Source organism: Falco naumanni, chromosome 7 (assembly GCF_017639655.2).
Source record: "Falco naumanni isolate bFalNau1 chromosome 7, bFalNau1.pat, whole genome shotgun sequence".
In the NCBI taxonomy this organism is placed as follows: domain Eukaryota; kingdom Metazoa; phylum Chordata; class Aves; order Falconiformes; family Falconidae; genus Falco; species Falco naumanni.
This window is the reverse complement of record NC_054060.1, coordinates 63,464,565-63,484,001: the sequence shown is the minus strand read 5'-3', so window position 1 is coordinate 63,484,001 and position 19,437 is coordinate 63,464,565. Positions and strand designations below refer to the sequence as shown.

At 41.7% G+C, this 19,437-nt stretch overlaps 1 protein-coding gene across 6 annotated transcripts in view; it reads right to left on the bottom strand.

The window, feature by feature from the left end:
* Positions 1-19,437, bottom strand: part of LIN52 (lin-52 DREAM MuvB core complex component) — a 62,038-nt gene that overhangs the window by 9,744 nt on the left and 32,857 nt on the right. For 2 of the 6 annotated variants that reach the window (XM_040601541.1, XM_040601537.1), the window contains one exon: positions 5,657-8,646. The exons of 1 other annotated variant lie outside the window; for it this stretch is intronic. Coding sequence is in view for 3 of the 5 variants with exons in the window: in XM_040601537.1 (XP_040457471.1) it covers positions 8,591-8,646 (56 nt within the window). In the remaining 2 variants the exon portion in view is untranslated. 3 more of the 6 variants (XM_040601535.1, XR_005828964.1, XM_040601540.1) reach the window with 3 other exon arrangements.

Here is a 19,437-nt window from a genome sequence, read left to right as displayed (position 1 = left end):
AACAGCTTCACCAGCAGGGACACGTAACCCAAGAAAAAAAAGAGGAAATCTCCTGTAGCTTTAACACTTGACCAAAGATGTTTGAAAACAGTACCCAAGCGTGCATGAGTGCACGCAATGAGCACGCTGTTAAAACAGAGAAAGCAAATCGACAGCTTTAAGACATAATCATATGTTTTACTACATCTAGCCCAAAGACACGGATTAATTAAGGACCCTTAGAAGGACCATAACATCCAAATCAGACTTAATCACCAATACATTCCCATAACTTTGGAAACATCAACCAGCAATTACTTCTGCAAGTTACTATGTCCATTTACAAAAACACTTATGCATTAGAATGGAAGTCTGTGTGACAAACAAATAAAACAGCTCACTGCCACTGACCCTCCTCAGCACCCACTGCGCTTCCCTGCTGCTGAGGCTATCTGGCCACTGTGACACTACGGACCTGCTCTGGCTCTTTCTTGTTTTCCATCTCTCCCATCACTCTCTTTACCCTCCCTGTAGCAGGCATGAAAGTGCATTATTTTTTTAATTATTTTTTGTTTGTCTGTTTGTTTCTTTAGTGTTTTCTATGGCTCCTTTGGTCATCATCTTCACCTGCCTTAACCAATGTGAATCATTTCAATTTTGCCTAGCTGCCCTCCTGGAGCAAAAGAAACATCCTACCTAGTATGTACGCACATCTTGCTCCTCACCTCAGACCACAAGCGTCCCACCATCAGCGTAGAGAGGGATAGTCTGATTTACCTCCACATCACCTCCCGTCTTTCTAGCTCTCCCCCTCCTGGCTCCACCAGGACCTGTGACAATCACAACAACCCACAGGAGCTACACCTCTGGATGGCACCCAGAGCCATGGTGACTCCTCAGGTCTCTCCCTACTGCCCACTCCCCACCTCTGCTGGACACAAGTCCGCGCTTTGCATTCTGCATGGAAGGGCACTGGGGAGAAGGGCTGCCGGAGCTTGACCCACCGCCGCTGCAGCGTGCTGCCCTTTCCCTCGCCTTGCTGACCATTTTCATGGTTCTTCTGCACTTTTGGACGGCTGATGGATGCGTCACATGTAAACCCCCTGCCCCTCGTACGCATGGTGTTTGCCTGGCTTGCCCAGCGAGGTGGTTGGGTTTTGGAAGCACCAGGTGCAGCTGCTGGGACTGCTGGTTGGAGAAACATTTGCCTCCTGAGCCCGTTAATTAGCACAGTAACGGTAACTGTGCTCCATTAGCCAACCCATGTGGTCAAGTCCCCTCCCCGTCCACCAACCTTGCCCTTAATGAGAGCTGGAAGGGGGACACTCACAAAACACTGCCTCAGAATAATATTCGGCTTTGTCCGCGCCGGTAACGAGAGCTGACAGGATCACTACGTCCATTTCTCTTCTAATTAGCACACTTCCAGCTCAGCCTGAGCCAGCAGCCAGAGAAAAGCGATCGGACAACCGTACCGAATCACAAACACAAAGAGGCCCATTCCCCGTAATTAGGTGAGACAATCCCTCAGTCTTTTCTCGGCTGGAGCTTGCCGGTAAGACTCTCGCTGTTTTGGTAAGTCCCAGCAACACAAGTTACACGTCTCCCCAGGACACTAATAAGCCCCTAATTGTCTTCCGCTTCACACGGCTCATACCATAGGTCTGACTTGGGGGAATTCTTCTAACGAGCGGCAGCCAGCGCTCCCCGCGCTGCAGACGGACGGGGAGCCGCCTCCCGGGCACCGGCCGGAGAAGGGGGACGGGGAGAAACAGCCAGAAAAGCAGCCCAGGCGCTGGGGCCCAGCGCTGCGGCACGGGGCTGGCGGTGGGGCGGCAGCCACCCGGGGCTGGGGACACGGACCTCGTCCACCCTCTCTCCATCACCACCGCCCACCTCCTGCATGGTGGAAAGCCGAGTCCAGCTCTCTGCCTGCCTTCTCTGCTCTCACCTCCGGTGGGACACGGGTTCCTGTGCTTCCCCGCAGAAATGCACCACCCAGACCCAGCACGTGATGGCCAAGATGTGCCCTAAGTCTCTGCTGAGGTTCACCGGGGGCTGCCCTTGGAGAAACGCACCTGGCATGGGCTTTGCTCCAGCGAGGCCGTGGCATTCCTCTGGCTCCGAGTTCAGGCTAGGAAGGAGCACGGGTGTAAAGGAGACCCTGGAAGAGAATACGTGCTGGGTCTCACCGGACAGCTTTCCAAAGATACCCACGAAACGACTGAAAACATGAGAACTTCCAGAAGTTGTGGGGTGGGCAGGAGACCCCAGCTCAAATCCCTGAGCAGAACAAGGCAGACAGACACACACTCCCTCCAACTTTCAACCCGACACTTGAGAAACCACCATCAACCAAATTATTTTTTCAGCAAAACATTTCCCCTAATTTTTGACGACAAGCTGATTCTGAGCAAAACATCCCAGCTGATCCCATTAAGGATGCTGAGGGCCTGCAGACCCCTTCGCCTCCGTGCAGCTAATTACACGCTGACCCCTCCTGCAACCGGCCTCGCCAGAAGGGACCAGTCCCCTGCTATCACACGTGCTCTTTGGCTTCGGTGTGCTAAGCAGGGGCAGAGACCAAAGACAGGGTGACAAACTGATCCATGCACAGTACTAGAGAGAGACAGGCACCGGCCATGCCCTGAAAGGCAACTTAGGATGATCGATATATTTATATATAAAAATAAGCCAATTAAAACTAGCTATCACCAATAAGTTATTTTAATAGAGGGGGAGGAAAACAAAATGAAGACCACAGAACCCGGCACCTGAGCATCCGTGCCCGCTCGGGTCACTTTGCTGGTCTCGTCCCCCATCCTCACGCAGCTGAGGAGCCCCTTCCCACCCTTCCGTACGTCACCTGCTGCCGTCCGGGCTGTTGTAGTAAGTGAAAGATGCCAAATGGCAAATGCCTCGTGCTTCAGAATTAGCTTTCAAATTCTGTGATTACGAGGAAAGCTGTATTTTGGGGAGGGGAATCCTCCCTGGCATCCAAATGCCTGCAAGCTCAAAATTTAATTACCCTATATAATTACACCTACTCATCAGCTATTGGCCACAGAGCCGGCCTTTCAAGTGATACAGAACCGAGTCAAGTACTTTGTCCCCCCAGAGATCTGGTCAATAAATAAGGTGCAAGGTCATTCTTATTACCCATTTTTTCTACTAGCAATTAAGTAAGGGCTTTCAAGCTCAGCCCTCTTCCTCTTTTCTGTTCCTTACTGAGGTGTCTATAACAGAGACAGGCAGGGAGCGTTCTGGCTTCACTGGTCACTGATCTGTATTATAGGAATCAGCAGGCAGGCCAGAGGTCAGCCACACAAACCCAACAAGAAAACGCCTGTTCTGTACATGCATCAGCTGCCTGGAGTCCGTCGTCCTGCTCAAAGGGACATGACAGAAAAGGTCAAGTCTAAAAATCGGTAGTTTCAGTGAATGATAAAGTCAAAATGTGAAGAGACCCTGTCATGCTGAAAATCTAGCACAATCTAAATAAAAACGGCATTATTGCACATATTCAATGTGGATTACACTCTATAGAATAAACTGGATCAGCCCATACTTCACTTAAGCTTTTAAATATCTTTATGTGGACTTCAAATCATTAGTCACAATTGACTTCAGGATTTTGCATTTCACATCCTCCTGAAAGAAACCCAAAGCACTGATGTAAGGATTGGCTCGCAGAGGTAACGCATCTCTAGAACAGCTTCAGTTCCAAGAATCACAGTATTACATCAAACCAAAAGGATCCAGCTCTTTTCCTTTCCTTTTCCTTTCTTTTCTTTTTCCTTTTTTTTTTTTTTAATTTTTTTTTTTATTTTCTTGCCTTTTTAAATATCAAGGTTCAACTCTTCTCAGGGCAATGCATATTTGGCATCACACATACAACAGGTTTGGAAGTATTTGGTATGCTAGCTGATGTATATGCTGGGATGTGCACGTAGGAACCATGGGGTCTAGTATTTCTGTGGTGGGAAGTTTTTACTACAGTGATTACAGAAATGTGTTCACAACGTTTGCATTTGTTGTTCTAATCACATTTGTTCAGTTCAGAGTGTTGGTTCACGGGAAGTTTCTGTCCAACTGTGATCATGCTGGGCTGAAAATACAGAAGACCTTCTGGAAAATTGTCTTGCAATGAATTATCACTAAAGACTGATTATTTATTGACTTTTTAAAAAGTGTCACTACAGAATGGCATATGACAATGGAGGTGCAACACTAAGAAGCGAGGATTCTTTTCACGTTACATGAAGTTTGCATGCCGTGTTCAGATAGTTCACTCAAAGACATGACGCATTTCCCCATCACGAGTACCCCTGGTGGCTGGAGTTCTTGCTTAGGAGGAACTCAGCCATGAGGATGCCTGAAACGCCTCTATCAAGACTGGACCTCTGGCGTTTTGAACGACTGCTGGCTCTAGCAGAGCGTATGTATCACTGTGTGGATTTTCTGCAACAGTAATTTGCAAGTTGTCTTTTTCTTTTGATTATGTCTAAAAATCGGTATCAGTTTCTAAGTATTACAGAAATGTTTATGAAGTGTTACTGAACTTGTGGCAGAATAACAGTCCAGGATTTCAGGCCATATGACAAAGATTTAATTTACCTTTTTTACATGCTGCATAGGTTGATGATGGAACTATCTGGTATCACTTCCTCAACATGAAATGGTTGGCATAATTGTTGTCATGATTTGGAAAAAGTGTTGTTTGCCTAAAACAAGTTACTGTGGTTGAAGATGGAGTGGAAGGGATCAGCTGCATGCCCAGGCTGCAAATGTAAGTGACGATCCTATTCTTAGAGATATTCAAACCATGATCGAGCCCATGATGATGAGGGACAAAACAGCAGAGGAAAAAATACAAGCTGTAATTAGGACTTACACACTTCTACAGTATGCTCACACGCTGCGGTTTTGGTTATGCCATCTCAGGCTGTAACAGAAGACAGCTGAACATTGTGAATGTAAGGAAGGTGAAACATAACCATGATACCGAAAACATAGCAGGAGCTGAAAAATCGTGAGTAGTGCACAGACAGCAAAGAAAAAAAGCCCAAACAACTGTTTCTGACAATAAAAGAAATTAAAGGTTCAAAATGGCATTATCAGGTAAGCAGGTTTAAAACAAACAATTACACCCACCCACCCCCACCTATTTTTTTTTTAATCCTTTGTATAACTGAATTATAGAACTCGCTGTCCAGGGGTATTTGAGAGGCCAGAAGTACAGACAAATTAGGACTAAGAGAAATTTATGGAGGGTAGGATCTACTGTGGACCAGATTCAACTAAAACAGATTGCTGGATGCTGTGTAAGTTACCCTAAAGCAAAATCAGTCCGTGTAAGCCTTTTGTTTATATCCTTACCTATCCTTCTACAACTGTAATCAAAGCGAAGATTACAGATAAGATGGGCTTGCAATTTGACTTGTAATAGCACCTTCCATTTTTATGTAACATCAAAATCACTAAAATAAACCAGAATAAGGTTCAAACATTACCTCCAAGTTGGATTAGTCAGTTTTCACTGATCTGTTATTTCTAGGTGATTTGTTGTGGGGAAATGTAAACAATAGTTGTGAACTGTGGGTTATAGGATTGTTCTGAAATTGTTAATTTCATTAATGGCAAAACACCGAGTTAAATGGAGGATCACATTCTTCAATTGCCAGTGCAACTAGAGCTTTATTTTTATAATGATTAACATGACAAACAAGAATTTCTTCTTAGCTGGATTAAATAGAAAAGCATTTGATACTCCAAGACTGAAGAGCAAATAGCCTTTACAACTGAATACATTTAACACTGGCATTTAAAAGGAACTAAATACATACTGGGTTTCTTTCCAAGAACCTCACAGTATCATTTAACATACCAACACATGAAAACACTTTATAAAGCAATACATTAGCTTGATTAATATTACCAAATCAAGTTTTGGGTTTTTTTGTTTGAAAATACAGAAGGTTATCAGCAACAAAAAGTCACCTAGAATTTCCTGTATAGATGATATACTGCAAAGATGTCAAGAAGGACATCACTAAAGGAAAAAAACAGGGTTCAATGGGGTATGAAAACCCTTAGTATCATTTAGATATTGCCAAATATTTATTTACTGATGAGAATGGAGCATCCACAGGCCAAACACCCTGAGGTGGTGGCGTGCAGAAGCGTGAAGAGCGTTACCTAAGTGGCTAAGCAAAAGCTTTTGCATCTCAGAGGACTATTTTGGAAACCCAGATGAATTTGCAAGCTTTCCATTTGTTTATTATCAAACCAGAAAGGAGTAACAGATATGACTACAATTCTCTGGCTAACACACAAAAATACATATAAATATTACCAATAAAAAATGCGTCACTGACTAATCTCTACAGATGACAAATACAAAGCCAATAAATATCACAATTCTGTAACACGTGTTACTGGCTGCCCTATAGACTAAAAGTAATAGGCATGTGGTAAAAGGGGTTTTTTGTTTGTTTTTAAAATATATATGTTACTAAAAACTACCTAAAATTCGAAATCCCTTACTGAAAATGTCAGAAAATATACATATACTTCCATGCCAGGCTTTTGCATCTTCTCCTATATTCCTTCTCCTTTCAGATCCTAATTCCTTAATGTGTTGGACCAACAAACCTCTATAAAATGCACAAACTCATATCGGTGACACAGATGAAGTATACCATTACGTTATATATGTATATACATATTATATACATAGTATACAAACTTAAAATTGCATTCAAAATGTATAATTCAATACCTAAAGCTACATCAATGTCAGTTTGCACCAGCAGTTTTTTTCCTCCGTCTCTGAATTACCACTTTCAGCTTCTCTTCACATTCATCTGTCTTAACCCTCATGTTCTCAAGGGATAGAGCTCCTGTTAAGCTCAGCCCTGCATAAACTGTGAAGCACAGAAATAAATCCATTAACTTTAAAATGAGACTCCTGACATTCCTAAATATTCAGTATTTGTGCAGGGTCTTTCCAGGATGTGGAATTTAACTCCTTAAACTTAGTTAACAGGAGCTGTCCATAACAAGCTTAGTTCTGACCAGTAATAACCAAGACCACAGATTGCAAACCAAAAGGTCACCAGCATTTCAGTAAAAAATTAGAGACGTACGTTTGATTAAAAAAATCTCCTCCTCTTTATTGCACACGCACCTTAAAAGAGTCTCCTCTCTGCAAAGACAGAAAAATGCAATGCTCTAAGGACAGCCTGTCACACATAGTATTTCCAAGCCATTTCTCCTCCCAGATGTGACGGCACGCTGGTAAACGACAAGTTTTGAAAAGCCTGCATGCTAAAAATAACATTCCTAAATAGAGAAAAAACCCTGCTCTTCACCCAATGTTTCGATATTATGTTGTGCTCTAAAAGGAACGTATTTACTTACGCTTAAAATGTTGTTTTCTAGGAAAAGGAAAGAGGATGAAATGAAAAATAATTATCTCTTAAATAAAACAAGCAGTCTAAACATGCTCCTTACCTCTTCTCTGGGGTGAAGATACAGAAGTACATTAACAGAAGGAAAAGCCATTAAACCGTAAGATGAATAAAGCCCAAAACTGTGCTGAAAGATACCAGGTCACAGAAAATTCTATCTTAAAAATTCTGGGTTTGTTGGTGTTTTGTAATTAAAAACATGACACAATGTTATTTTCAGAAATGTTAAGATTCTGTATAAGCAGACCGTCCTCGCAATGGGGCTAACAATCCTCTTGCCCCTTCTTGTAGCACCAACTGAAAATATTACTGCCTTTCAACTCTGTAACCTTCCTGTTTCTAGCTCTGTAAGAAGCTGAGAACTGCAGCGGACTGACAAAGCTCCTTCTTTGTGTACCAGCCAAAGTTTCTGCAGGGACATTTTCCTTCCTGACACAGTAACATCTCTTTATTCCTTACGGTCTGTCAGTCTCTATTTCACTAGAGAACCATTTAGCGGTGAGATGAAGCTCCTGGTACATCAAAGGTCTGGAGGTCCTCCTTGGAGTACCAGACATGCTTCTCTGAAGGCAGCGAGGAACTGGGCTTTAATGCTCAGACCACACTCAGCTTCTACACTAGAAGCACATCTCCTGCTGAACCACAGTTACTGGTCAATCCACAGCCCAAACGATGCTCAAATCTTTTAGCACAGGAGCTGCACGTAGAAAATTTGCATCTAAGGCAAAAGACACACAAAACGTGCTTCATGATGCACACTGGCCAGTGTCAGATCTGCTGTGTGCTTCACACAGGTGCTGCCACTGAGAGCCATCGAATAAGGACACTACGGCTGTTCGCTTTGAACAGCTGATTGAAACAGGTAATTCTGTCACAGCGTGTCAGGGCCAAGTCTCCCTGTTGGACACCTTTGGTCAGACGAAATCTGAATTCCAACGCAGCCCACTGCGGTCCTTGTGACCTGTGTATGCAACGTCTCCCCCGTAGAGAGGTGAGCTGTGGAAACACAAAGAGATCTTTGCTTCTGAAGGTCTAGAGCAAGAGCTTTGTACTTCTTAGCAGTTCTGGGGTTCATCTGGATCCGTGGTATGGAAAATGATCTAGTTGGGGTATTTTTGTCCAAACTCCAGATGTAGCAGCTATTTTTTGGGTTTCTCTAGGATGTTCAGGAATTTCCCTCGAGTCATCTCTCTAGCTGAAATCACAAGGGAGGAAAAAGAAATTAGTATTTTTTTAAAAAGCCAAGAAACGCAAACAGTTGTATAATTTACGGATTTTAACCACGGGATAAGAAATTAGTTTAGATTTGTGCTTATACCAATAGTGAGTAAGAATTATTTTATTTATTTGGTTTTTAAGGCAAAAAATAAATAAAACTGCATTCCATCTTGAATTCCTGACATCCCAGAAATGCAGGCAGGGCCTGGAATCCTCTAAACTCAGCAACAGTTCCCATAGGCTGACTCATTCCATACAATCTATGCTTTCTATTCCTACTGTGTTACGCTCTCAGAGCATCTCTTTTTCTCTGTACTATCCATCTCTGAATCATGTAATCTAGATTTCCATCACTCTATCTCACAGCAATTGTTCCTGGATGTTATAATCCGTCAGAGATTATGGAACTCTCTCTTTCTCCATTTCAGGATTATTGGTCCCTGGATGCTATGATCTTCAACAGAAATTAGACAGCATTTTCTCTCTCTGAGCAGTGTCAGTCCCTGGATGCTGTAATATAATGGGGTTTATATTCCTTCAATGCAGTTCATCTATGGATGGTGTAATAAAGTAAAGTTTATAGAGCTTTGGTCTTCTCTCTCTCTCTGCATTGTCAGTCCTGCGATGTTTAATACAGCGAGGCAAGGTTTATATGTCTCTCTCTCACTCTTGGCACCATCAATCTCTGGTAGCTGTATTACAGCAGGGTTTACACAGCCACTTTTCTGCACGAGACACTTCTGACTTGTGAGCCCATAAGCTCACAGGCTGGCAGAGCAGCCCTAATAGTAGCTTTGTCTTGCAATAGCAATACAATGCATCAAAGACAACTTGATTAGCAATTGAACCCTAGAGAAAAACAGCCTTCCCACCAGTGCTCCCCTTCATTATTTTTTTTTTTTTTTAAATAAAGGTGTAAGCTTTGTGCTGGACTGACAGGCATCAAAACATGGAGGCTTTTATTCACAGGATTGAAGAAGGCATGCATGCTTCCCACACCTAGCCTAGAGAGACTCTGGAAGAAGATGGGAATTCATTTTCTACTTTATCCATTCAATTCCTGACCTCTCTACTGAGAGGAACAACAGAAATGACAATTAGCATAAAAACTGGAGGTGGGTTTGTTGCTGATGTTGGGTTTTCTTTTGACATTACTGATGATCTGTTAGAACAGAACTGAAAAGGAATAAAAATGTTCAGCTTAAAATACTCAATACACACCCTCAGGTAAAGAGGGTTATTCTTTACCTAAAGGTTAGAAATTTGTGCCTTAAAGCCTCTTTAAATTAGTACCTTCTAATTTGTCTTCCAAAATTGTACCACAAGGTATTGTCATCAACAAGATCCCTGTAAAACAATTAACGGTATTATGAACTGTCTGGTACATATTGATATTCATAGGCTGCAAAGTCCACTGCTGTAAGCGGAACATGTTTCAGACTGGCTGCAAATTCAAGCAGCTCACTCCTTTACTCGCTTGGTTCGTGCCTCCAGCTGTGAGCTGTATCATCTGGGATCCATTCCCAACTCTGCTTCTGATTCACAGCGTGAACCACCACAAAGTACTCGTTTGTACCTCTACTTCCCCATACACAAGGTAGCTTGCATCTTTCCAGTGCTGCTGAAGTGCCACATGGATAGAAGATGCTGCAGAAGAGCAGGATGGGATTGTTATTTTGCCAGGAACTAAGTTGTTTAGTTCATTTGTGAACTAAATTTAGCACAAAGAACACGATTAAATAAAAAAGCAAGTTTTAAAAATTTTCGGCTAGGAATAGATTTTCAGCACCGGTTCTTTGACACCTCCCTACCTTGCACCATCAACAATGTGTGGTTTTAAAACACTCTTATTGGAGAAAGCACAAAGCTGAACTGCAGTTTATAGCGTGGAAAGTTTTCTGGAGTGCAAGTCCCATATAGGAGATATACGAATGCATGACAATTCTGTTCCCACAAAGAGGGCTGCACCCTATAAATCAGGCAGAGCATAGACTCCTTCTGTGCGCTGAGTGAAATTACTGTGGGTTGGGGGTTGCTCCAGAGCACGTGCCCTCCTGTTCACTTGTCATCGGAGATGTTAACATTTCTGATTAATTCACAGACCTCTCATTTTATTCTTCATTCCTTTATCCTTGCTATCCTGTTCTGCTGCAGCTTAAAGATTCTTACCGACCTGCTACAATAATCACCGCCCGTTTCCCCCCCCAACCCGGTGAAATTGTTTAGTGATGCCAACCGCGCTTTTAATTTGCAAGACATCAGACACAGAGGTAATTTATACCAACATCTGTTCATTTCTGACTTCTGAAACAAACTCGCACATGCTGCTACAAAATCCCATTAGGAGCAAGAGACAGCCTTCTGCTATTCTGTATTCCTCTTCTCCCAACATACTCAGGCTTGCATTGGGGCTTTATTTTTAAAGATATGCCAAACTAAAAAAAGGACCTTACATCTTTGTATATGTATGAAAATGGCCAGGAAATAACACCGTGATATCACAACAACAACAAAATCACAGCCAAACTAAAGGCAACTTTCCACAAACACTAACAATCTTGTTTTCCTTGCTTCAGCTGCTTGTCTTATCTGCTAAGAACCACAGTTCAATGTGTTCCTGGTAAACACAGGCCAAATATGTATTACATGGTATTGCATTCAAACGTCTTGGCTATTCCCTCCCCTTTGTTCCTCTTTAATCTGCACTGGAGTATGATTTGAGCTTGGGTTTCGCACAGAAAAGGCTCTAATATTAGAAACTGACTCCTCTGCTCAGCATTGCTTCTGATAAATGAATTCTTAATAATGGGAAGATCATTTCCAATGGGGCCTTTTGGAGGTTGCTGGAGTGAGGGAAGAGCTTGTGAATGAAGAAACCATCACCCACATTCTAAATATGATTGCAGTCTAAGAGAGACAGTAAAACCTGCCTTAAACAACTACCCAAGGGATCAGCAGAAGCCAGTTGCGTAGCAGACAGAGGTGGATTTTTTAATTAAAAGGTTGGACAAAACTGTAGTGAAAACCTTAGGGATTTTTTTTCCTTTAAAATGGTTGCTTAAACCACGGACTTCAAGTGAAGAGAGGGCTTGAGTGTAGGTTTCATTGTACCGGCAAACAGACGCTACAGAGGCTGCGCAGCACGAAACAGAAACATGAATCTCCACGTCAAGTCACGATTTACAACCTTGCCTACGCCGAGCATCTACTACAATAGAAAAATCAACAATGGATACGATCGCAATAGCTTGGATACAAATTAATCTCACCTACCAGGGAGGAGGAAGACGATACCGCAGCCCCTAGAAAAACCACTTTAAAATGTTATCAGCACTGGTTACAGTGGAAATTGAGTGCTTGAATAGACTCTTTCAGAGAAACGTATTGAAAAATGATATCAGGCTATTATAATTAACATGAATTAAGTTTGCTGCCTGGCAAGATCAGCCAAGCCGATCTCAAGAACAGGTATTGGGTAGGAAAGGCTGGGGCTGAAAGGAGAAGGAAACACTTCTACTTGATAGGGGAGCAGAATAAGGTTTAATATAATCTCCTCTTTAGAACTTCAATCCCTCAATCCCGCATTTAGCCTTGTTGCCTGGGGCTCCTTTTCTACTACAATTGTCCCCAAGCTGCCTCTCCGCAGTAAATTTTGTGGTTGCTGGTTGAAAAGATTCAGTAGTACAGATTGATTTCCTACAAGTGAGGAGATGAGGGATTACCAAAAGCAGTCCTGGTTAACAAGATTGGGTGCAGAATCTCCTGCTAGAGCAGCCCACTCTGCCAATGCTTTGCATCCTTTCACTATGACATATGGGTTTCATTACACAAAGATTTTCCCGATTTTAACTTGGAGGCGATTACATTGGAAACTCAGAGCTATCTTTACATCTGTAGCAATTTAAAGGTTAAGTAACTTTTAATCAAATGACAAAGACTCATAATGTTTTTTCCTCGATTGAAAATGAAAACTGCTGTTCCGGATATTCCTTCTGGTGACAATTTAATTAGAAAAAAACACTGGACTGGAGATTGGGGTCCAGCCTGATTGCTCCCCATAAAAAGCCTTCTCACACGTATGACAGCACAGGACATACTGTGTCATAAGGTCTGGATAGCCAGGAAATAATGGAAGGATTTACTGCTATAAAATCAGCAACGAAAACAGTGATTTACACTTACATAAGCAACTTTCATCCAGGAGAATCCCTAAGCAACACACATATGTAAACACTTTTTTAACACAATATACACTTCAATGCAAAAGCACAACACACTTGGTGATACAGTCTACGTAAAAGATGCATGTGACAAACTGTATTTATCACACATTTATCATAAACATTATACCTTCGCTGCTTACTATTTCTGGGCTTATCTAAAAGCCTCGAAACAAAGCCTGTGAGCATCTTCAAATCACAGATATTTTTAAATGAAGCCACCCACTACAGAAGCATTTCTCTGCCTTTCCCCAAGATGTACAACTTATGGGATAAATTTGACTGTTCTCCTCCTCTGACCCGAAAATGTAGCCTTGTTGAAATATAAAGGTCTTGCTACTAAAAAACCCTCGAAATACAATTAATGTTCTACAAACAGAACATGGGTTTACCCTGAAATACCTTATAGTATCACACTTTGCATGGTACATTCTTGACTACAAAAGGTTATTTTAGGCACTGTCATACTTTGTTAGCTTATCAGTTATTCCTCCCATTCAGCTGTATTTACGGTAACTAAAGAACTTGGTTTTCAACATGGAAGGATTCCTTTAAAGTACTGATCATGCACTCTCAAACTACTGCTGTTTTAGGACTACACAGAAAACAAAACTAGAAAGGGTTTATTTCTGAAGGACTATCAGTGGAAATTACCAGTTCAGAGCAAAGAGCAGGAATTGCAGACAGACAGTAGAACACTCCTCTGGTTTTTAACCCTTCTGTCACAGGGGTCTGTTGCATCAGAAATTATTTCTTTTGTCCTCAGACACAATGTTAGGATAAGACGACCAAACCGTTCTTTTTCTTAGTTGGTAGGACATAAAGGCCTAGAGGAATCTGCCTGTGAGGGACTGTGGGAGTCTGGCTTGACTAGACTTGTGAAAGCCAATGGCAAAGCCACATCTTTTGGAGGGGCTCAACTACTATTGCATTTGGAAGGGAAATAAAAAGAAAAATCAGTGACAGGAGTAGGGGAGAGTGAAGGCAAAAAGGCAATCTAAACCAAGCAAAAATATTTAAGATTGACATTATTACTGAACAGCCCTCAAAGAAAAAAAAAGAGGCTTATGTCAGACAAGACCAACAGATTATTATTAATCAGCCAACATAATGTGAACTTCTATCAGAGAGAAAGAGATCTGTATGGCCCACTTTCTGTCTTGAGACCAGACCCCCAAATCCTACCACCGCCTCGATAGCTGCTAGCACCGGCTCATTCCTCTTCCTTCATAAAAAGAGCTCCAATTACTCTGCTAATGGCCTATTTCTGTGACGTAATTGTCAAATGAATTGTCTGTGGGTCTTTGACAAATACTTATCAGTGAATGCTACACCAAGTGCCATCTCGGGAGAGCAGCCATTAGCGAAAGCAATGTCGGTCACCTTTACTGAAGGTAGAACTGGCACATGCAGATACTCAGATGTGTACTTCAGGAATGGTTACATTTACACTGAACACCAGCGTAACCATCTAGCATTCCTGAAACACATTTTTTCAGGTAAGATGACAGAATCAGCACAAACCTCCATGTGGAATAAGCTTGCATTACTGTGGCATGTTTCAATAATCAATATCAAAGCACTTGCAAAGTTTATCAAGCTTCACAATATTCTTGAGACATACAGTGATTTAATTCCCATCTTACAGATGGGGTCACAGCCTTAGTGAGGAGTGATGTACAGATGTATACTAAAGGAGTCAGCAACCATGCTAGAATTCAGGCTCTGAAAGATGAGCTCTGTCAAGTCTTGCTGCAGCATTTTAAAATATTAACACCACCCTCGGTACAAAACATCACGGTCCTTCCCTTGGTGAATGAGACAGCAGAATCTGCCCTTACTTCAGCTGTAGTTCAGGAGTCTGGCATGACTTGCTTTGCAATGCCAAAGAAGGTGGAGGCTTGCACAAAGCCAGGCTGTGAATCAGAGCAGGTGAGGCACATGGACCACTCCTCCCAGCGTGCTAGGAAAACAGGCATCTCTGACAGAGAAGTGGTAAACAGCTGAGGCTGACAAAGTTTTAAACCACTGAAACAGGTTAGCGAGTGTCAGATAGAGCCTTAAGAATCGGAAGCAAATACCTAATGCTTTCCTGAATCATGAAATCCTCATGTGACCTCTTTCCACCGTTTTTTTCCACCCACAGTAGTGGTGTTTTATCATATACCTGATAAGAGATCTCAGAGATCATTCAGGATTATCCAGAATGGTGATAACAGATCTGATGCAGATTAAGAGATCCTCAAAAAAATGTTATTGTAGCTATCAATAAATACTAAAATTATATCCGCTCAAAAAAAATTAGAATCCTTCTCTGCAGAATAATTTACCTTGTTCTCCTAATCAGATTTCCCTGCCTTGCCAAAGGCAGTACCATTCTGTTTGCATTCGGTTGCACACAATGATGTTCACAGAGCTTCGAATGCAAAAACTACAAACCATATTCATTCACACACAGATGGGCAAAGCCAGTCAATGAAAACACTTGAAACAAGGGGCAAGGACATCCCTGCCAATGCCCAGGGAGCTACTAAACTCATGTTCCAGGTCATGGATATTAGGACCCGCAGATATTTTGTCCTGAGTGACGCCCCATATTAAAGGAAATTCATACAGTACCTCCCACTTCTAGGAGCTGACTGCAGCCAACATCCTGTGGGGCCAAAAACCTGATCCCTTTGACCCCCAAAGCAGGGAAAGAGTTACATCTTCCCTCTGCGAAGCCAATAAAAACCTCTCTTGATTATAATTTAGATAAGAGCCACTGGATTGAATAATAATGTCTGAAACTCCCCTGGCTGTTTCACCTTGAGACGTCCATCACTGGGTTAAACATGATGCTAATTGCATTTGGATTGATTAATTTCTCTCACTCCTGTCTATTCGAATAATGCTTAACAAAATAATCACAGCACCCAGAGCCAAATCTTCTCCGTCAAAGGAATGAAGCCATCAGAACCAGCAGAGATGAAAGAAATGAAGATGACCCGTAATTACTGCTACGGTGATATCATTACCATATTATAGAAAATGAGTGTATGTGGGGGGAGCGGGGGCTGCGATTATTATTTATTTTTTAATGGAACCTCACATCCCAAGAATACAGATCTGACACAGTGGAGCATACAGAAATACAGAACTAAAAAATTACTGTGCATTAAATTGCAAAATACAGCGAACACTGGGACTCTAGGTACATCAAGTGTCTGACACTGCAAGCTGCTGTTTATTCACTTCACTATTTTTTCATTGCAATAATACTTTGTATGTGACTAGCACAGAGATTTAAGATGCCTACATTCCCCAAAAGATCCTCAACTATCTGCAACAGAACTCGCCCATAACCCTGATGCTAAAGCCATTCTCCTTTAATATCATTACTTCGAACACTAGCTTTCAGATTTTAAAACCGCAAGATCTAACTTGATGCTCAAAGAAAAGCTAGCGTGCAAGTAGTTTTTCTTCTTAAATGCTGATTCCTATCTGAAGGCAGTTATAAATTCCATCACCAGCTGCAGCAGATCACTTTCAACCATTCATTATGCTGGTTCTGTAAAGATATCAAATGTATCAAGTCTGGAAGAATTTAAACTAGGATTCGGAAATAAATTAAATTTAAAAAAACAGAGAGGGGGGGAAAAAAAACCCAACCAACAACAACCAAACCAAACCCACAACCCTAACATCAAAACCAAAGGCCTTCTGCTCCTTTTATTCTCCAAAATATACTCCCAAAGCTCCTCTCATTTGAGAAACAAATAGCTTGGCAATTGTATAAGATCTTCAGACACCTGTGCACTGCAATTCTAATTGTGGTTTATACAGTTCACTTCTCTCAGTGCTGCTTATGTCTGCCCCCTAGTCTCAGACCAAAGACAAAAAAACCCACACACAACTAGCAGCTTAAAATATTTATTCTGGAATAAAGCCAAGGTCAAATACACACAAAAATTTCACATGCCAAAAATGTCAAGACCTAAGACCAGGTGCTGACTCATGAAGCTAATTAAACACAGAAAAATGATGTTTGAGTATTTCGTAAGGCTTAAAGAAATTTAAGTTATGCTTCTAATATTAAAAGCAGTATGAAAGGCAATTTTATATCAAAATTGAGGATATTTTCAAGTATACCTGAAAGGGACTTTACTAGTGTGAGCTGTCACTGGAACAGCTACAGCTTGGGAGAGCTCTGACCACCAAAATCCACAGATGCTGGGGGCAAGTAGCAGCATAGAAAAGGGGGCACGTTTTAACAAGAAGCACCCTAAATGTTATTTTTTTTTCCTACCTGCTTGTACCAAAAGGAAAATAACCTCTTTCTGGCCTCCCAACCCCTGCAGCGGACCAAGATCTCTTGATAATTTAGGTTTTCCCACGACAGTATCTCAAAGAAGAATCTTCTTTATTGAGCAACGCAGAGAAAGGAGATCAAAACTGCTCAAGAACTCTTGAGCGTAAAACACATGAAGAAGCTGGGAGGGCGAGCTCTACAATGAATATAAAGCCGGGTATGAAAGGTCTCTGGGGGTGACCAGCCCCTTCTCAGAAGGCACAGAGGCAGCAGTGCTGCCCAGGCTCCCACAGAATAGTGTGCCCCTGCCTGTGCTGGGGAGCATGTATTTACTGGTTGGGAGCAAAACAGGTGAACCTTGAAATTAACAATTTTTTCAAGTCTTACCGGTGGCCAGGGCACACAGGCCATGGCAAAACCTGAGCCCTGGAGCCAACAGGAACAGAGAGATTAAGAGTTATTAGGAGTAGAGAGAATTACATATTTACAGTGCAGTTACTGAAAATAATCGTGTAATGATTATGTAAGTCCCTATATTCCTTTTGGCTAATAATGTTGGGATACAAGCTGTATGGTTATGCAAGCCTGGGCACACAAATCCAATCACAGACATCAAGGCATGTTTACAGGGAGGCTCGCAGCTCTGGTTCTCTGGTTCGTGAATGGTATGGCTTCCTTGACCTCCAAAGCCCCTGTCAGTAGGTTAGCTAATGGCTTGAGCTGTGAAGCAAAACTGAATTTTTAAGCTTAACTTCTGTCAACAAGCTTCAAGAAGAGGTATCTGAGTGAAAGAAGGTGATACTATGGTAGTCTGTATTTATTTGTCCAGAGATATGTCTTTACTTTAAAAAGCAGTCTAAATTTTTAAAATGTTTCTAATCCCAAGATTCCTTATTGAAACATTTTTCCATGTAGATAAATGCAGCCCTTGACACAACAACAAATTACCAATATTGAAGATGTCTATGAAAAAAAGATTCACACTTTTTATGACCGAACAATATTACTTGACTGACATGTGAAGTCAACCAAGGTTCCTTTTGCCATCAGTACAACAATAGAACACATTAAATTACATAAAGGACTCCCATAATTTCCAAAAATCCAAAACCAATTGTATGACCAAATACAAGTAAGAGATGGAAATCTCAGTGCTTCAAGGCGAAAGTCTCAACCTTAGTTAAACCAGAATTATAAAAAAGCAGCAATGTGCAGTTTATGGGCTAAGAAAATACCTTCACAATTGCCCCATAATTTTATTCTTTCCTCCACATGAATCAAAAGCACTTTCTTCAATGACTGCCCTTATCCCTATTCTCATCCTTCCCAGTATATTCACTGCTTGCTTTAGTCCAGCTTTTTCAGTTGTATTACCAACTAGTTTCATGCACTCTGCCTGCCACAATCCTCTTCTCCTGGAACCAATACCCTGAGCTGAGGAATACTTCAAAGTCCAGAAGAGGGCTCGGGGGATCCAAAACCATCTTTACTAACTCCAAGTTGGTCACAAGACATCTGAGGAAACACACTGATTTAGAAATGTTACAGCTTTTACAGCACCCAAATGCTACTAGAGTCAAGTTCAAATGAATATAGAGAAAAAAATATATATGGAAGAGTTAAGAATCACAGGAAAATTGTTGTTACTCAAGAGAACCTATCACTAGTTTTAACCTGACCTACTTGATAACAGAATTGTAGTACCACTTTGGGCTGTTTGGAATAGATATTAAATATTAACAATGCCGGCTCTGCTACAATTACCACAATTCAGGTGTTCATGAGCTCAAAGTCAACTAGGCAAGGCCCAGCTGTAAAAGCAGATGTAAAAGGTGCACTCAAAAATAAACCCTTCCATACCCATGAAAAAACGTGGGAACACTTTTCATAAACACCCTCATGCTTCTAGTATCCATGGACTTGGAAGAAAAACGTAAAGACATGATTCGAATACAAGAAGTACAGAGGTATTGGACTCTGCAGAGATCTCAAGAGAGGAGAGGCCAGAAGAAACTCCAGTTTCTTGAAACCCAGAAATGAAGCATACTAGTCAATCGTCATTCCTGAAAAAAGAAGCCAAAACAAAGAAAACAACATTATTCTCCACTCCAGAAGGTCTACTGAGAGCAGCCCAGCAAGCTTTGCTACTCTTTTGCTTCCAAAAAGCCTGCCAGGTTTATTCTCAGTCCGTATGCCGGTGGTCTGAGGCCATGTCTACCATTACTTTCTTCTCTTATGAAAACTGAATAGAGTGACG